Below are 2,588 nucleotides of genomic sequence, written 5' to 3' on the forward strand. Positions count from 1 at the left end.
TAATTACTACGAATATTAAATTAATTCTTTATCAAGTTTCATGTAAAGAAGACATTAAAAACATATTATGCCTTTGTGTTTTAATTACGCTTTTCCTCATTTGATCCTTTGATTACTTATCTAATCATTCACTAATATGTATTCTGGGCTTTAGGATCCATTTATAAACTTAACTCACCGAAATTGCATCGATTCAATAATCTCACCCAAAGAAAATAGAAATTTTTACTAGAAAGCAATTATTACTTGTCCTCGTTGGCGGCTCAATGTTCATTCAATCACGCGTCTCTCCTCGTTCTCTCCTCGTCTCTTCTAATCTCAACTAGTTTCTTACTTGAGATTCTCACTTTGCTCTCTCGGTCCCTCGTTATACTGGCGAACTTCTCGAAACTATTCACTTCTCGAAATGGAAATACCGATGGACCGACCGATATCTCTCGGTGTCTCCCGCGATATCGCTCCGCACGTTCTTGCTCTCCTCGTTCTCGCTCTCGTCACGATCGTCGTCCTCGTAGACGGGATTCACGAACGTTACCGTGTCCGTCAACGAAGAGGATTGCCCACGACCCTCGCGGGAAAGACCGTGATCTCCGTTCCGCTCGGTGAGCCGGAGAAATTCCGCGGGACAATTCTGCGCCGCGCCCAGCGTCGTTCCCGTCGTCCTCGCGGTCTGCACGAGCCGAGAAAGACGGACAGAATCAGGGCAGGTTCCTCGATCGGGGAATCGATGTCTGTCTTTACGTGGGGGGGGAGGGGGACTCAGTCCCCGCGATTATAGCCCTGTGCAATAAGGGCGAGAAAGGTATACATGTACGGCGTTACGTTATCTGCGTCCCCAGTGAACTATAATAGTTCACTGTGCGTCTCTATATCTCTCCGTTGAGTGGTCTCTTGGATCGGTAAAAGCGTTAGCGAGATTGTTTCGGTTCCTTTTTTTCTCGTTTGCAGGGGCGGATTCGTATTATCGTAAAGATTATAATTATCAGTGAAACTTAAAATTCCTGGACTCGTCACTGCGATCGCTGGACAATGATGTCACAAACTAGAGAGTCCGTGATTCACTCTCATATTATCGAAACAAGTCAGCTTTTTCATACGTCACCAGCGAAGTTACGTTATTTGGAAATAATTTTCTGTTTTTTAGAAGTTACACAAGATTCATATGATGGATCTGTACAGCTTTAATTGATTCCAGATAACAAGAAGCCGATATCCGCCCCTGTCGTTGCTCGAATAGCAGATGGAACAGTTACGTAGAGATAATTAAGTCAAGATCGGCTGTGAGAGCGGTGTTAAATTCGCGATAGCGTGTCTTCCGATCCGAGATAGAATTAATTCCGCGAGACCACGGAGCTGCGAAATAAAATCGACAGGCGAGGATTACCTGTGGCGCAAACCTGAGCGAGCGCAGCCAAGCGACGATCTTCCGGCGAGTTTCACGAGAGATGCTACGGTAAACGATCACAAGCGAGCCGATCGCGAGGAGGATGAGGAGAGCAACGGTGGACCAGGACCAAACCGCGGGCTCTTCCCTGATAACGTCGTGCTGGGCGCAGTAGGCCGTCGGATAAAACGAGCCCGGATAATGGTACGCCGCGTACGGATCGTACGGGGGGCAACGTGGGTAAGGAGGTGGAGGATAGTACGGATAGGGGACGGGATGGGGAGGCTGTGCCGTCGGATGCGGATGGTCCCTGTCGGGATCTCGATGCGCGGCGCCGTAGGTTTGCCGGGAACGCGACGCGCACATTGGCAACGATCCTAGGACCTTGCGGGACTTGGGAGGACACTTCGCATCCTCGGGGGGATGATTTGCACGATAATTTTGTCCGCGGATGACTTTCCAAATCGGGTTAAGCGAGGAACTGGCGGTTCCTCCGCTCGAAAATTGACGAGCGGGTTTCCGCAATCCGCGCTCGCGCTGCGGCTCCGTTCGCGTCGCATCGCTCTTTTCGCTATTTCAAGTGGCAATTGATTTACGGCCTGAAGTGACGAAAAATGGAAAGGCGGAAATTCATTGCACGAGTGAGTTTCTGATTTAAAGATAAATAAAACCCCGGTGAAAAAATTTCTCAATATTTTCTCAAAAATTTGGTAAGAATTGAGACTTATAAAAAATTCTGAAAAAATATATAAAATTTCTCAGATACTTTCAGAAATAATTGGGCGAGAATTTTTGGAATATTTCACATGTAAGAAAATTTCTGATATATTGCACAGATTTTCTCACATTTATTCAGATTTCTACAAAGATATGTTGGTGAGAAAAATCTGAAAATTTTATTCCGAGACATTTTTCCACCAGGAGAAACTTAACGTAAAAATCGCAATTCTTACTCACTTTGTGGCTGAGATCCATGACGTCCTCCAAAGATACGTCGCTGTACACATCGTCTGCAGGATCATAATTTGAGCCCATTCCCGAGCTGTTGAAGCTGCCACTGCGATAAAGCTGGCTGTAAACATCGGAAAATTCTTTTAGTATTCCACGAAAAAAAATCACTGACTTATTGAAACAAAATTTTTCGAAATTATTCTTATAGGAAACTGTTAATATTGCATCTACACATCACGATATCAGAAAGTTA

General features: G+C 45.4%; 1 protein-coding gene across 1 annotated transcript in view; it reads right to left on the reverse strand.

Annotated features, from left to right (window-relative positions):
* Positions 1 to 2,198: 2,198 nt before the first annotated feature.
* Positions 2,199 to 2,588, reverse strand: part of LOC112454314 — a 12,263-nt gene continuing 11,873 nt past the window's right edge. The window contains exon 5 of the mRNA XM_025015613.1: positions 2,199 to 2,456. Within this exon, the coding sequence (XP_024871381.1) occupies positions 2,237 to 2,456 (220 nt within the window). The 3' untranslated portion in view covers positions 2,199 to 2,236. The remainder of the gene's footprint in view (positions 2,457 to 2,588) is intronic.

This window comes from Temnothorax curvispinosus, unplaced genomic scaffold (genome assembly GCF_003070985.1).
Source record: "Temnothorax curvispinosus isolate PA1 unplaced genomic scaffold, ASM307098v1 QBEX01004992.1, whole genome shotgun sequence".
Taxonomy (NCBI): domain Eukaryota; kingdom Metazoa; phylum Arthropoda; class Insecta; order Hymenoptera; family Formicidae; genus Temnothorax; species Temnothorax curvispinosus.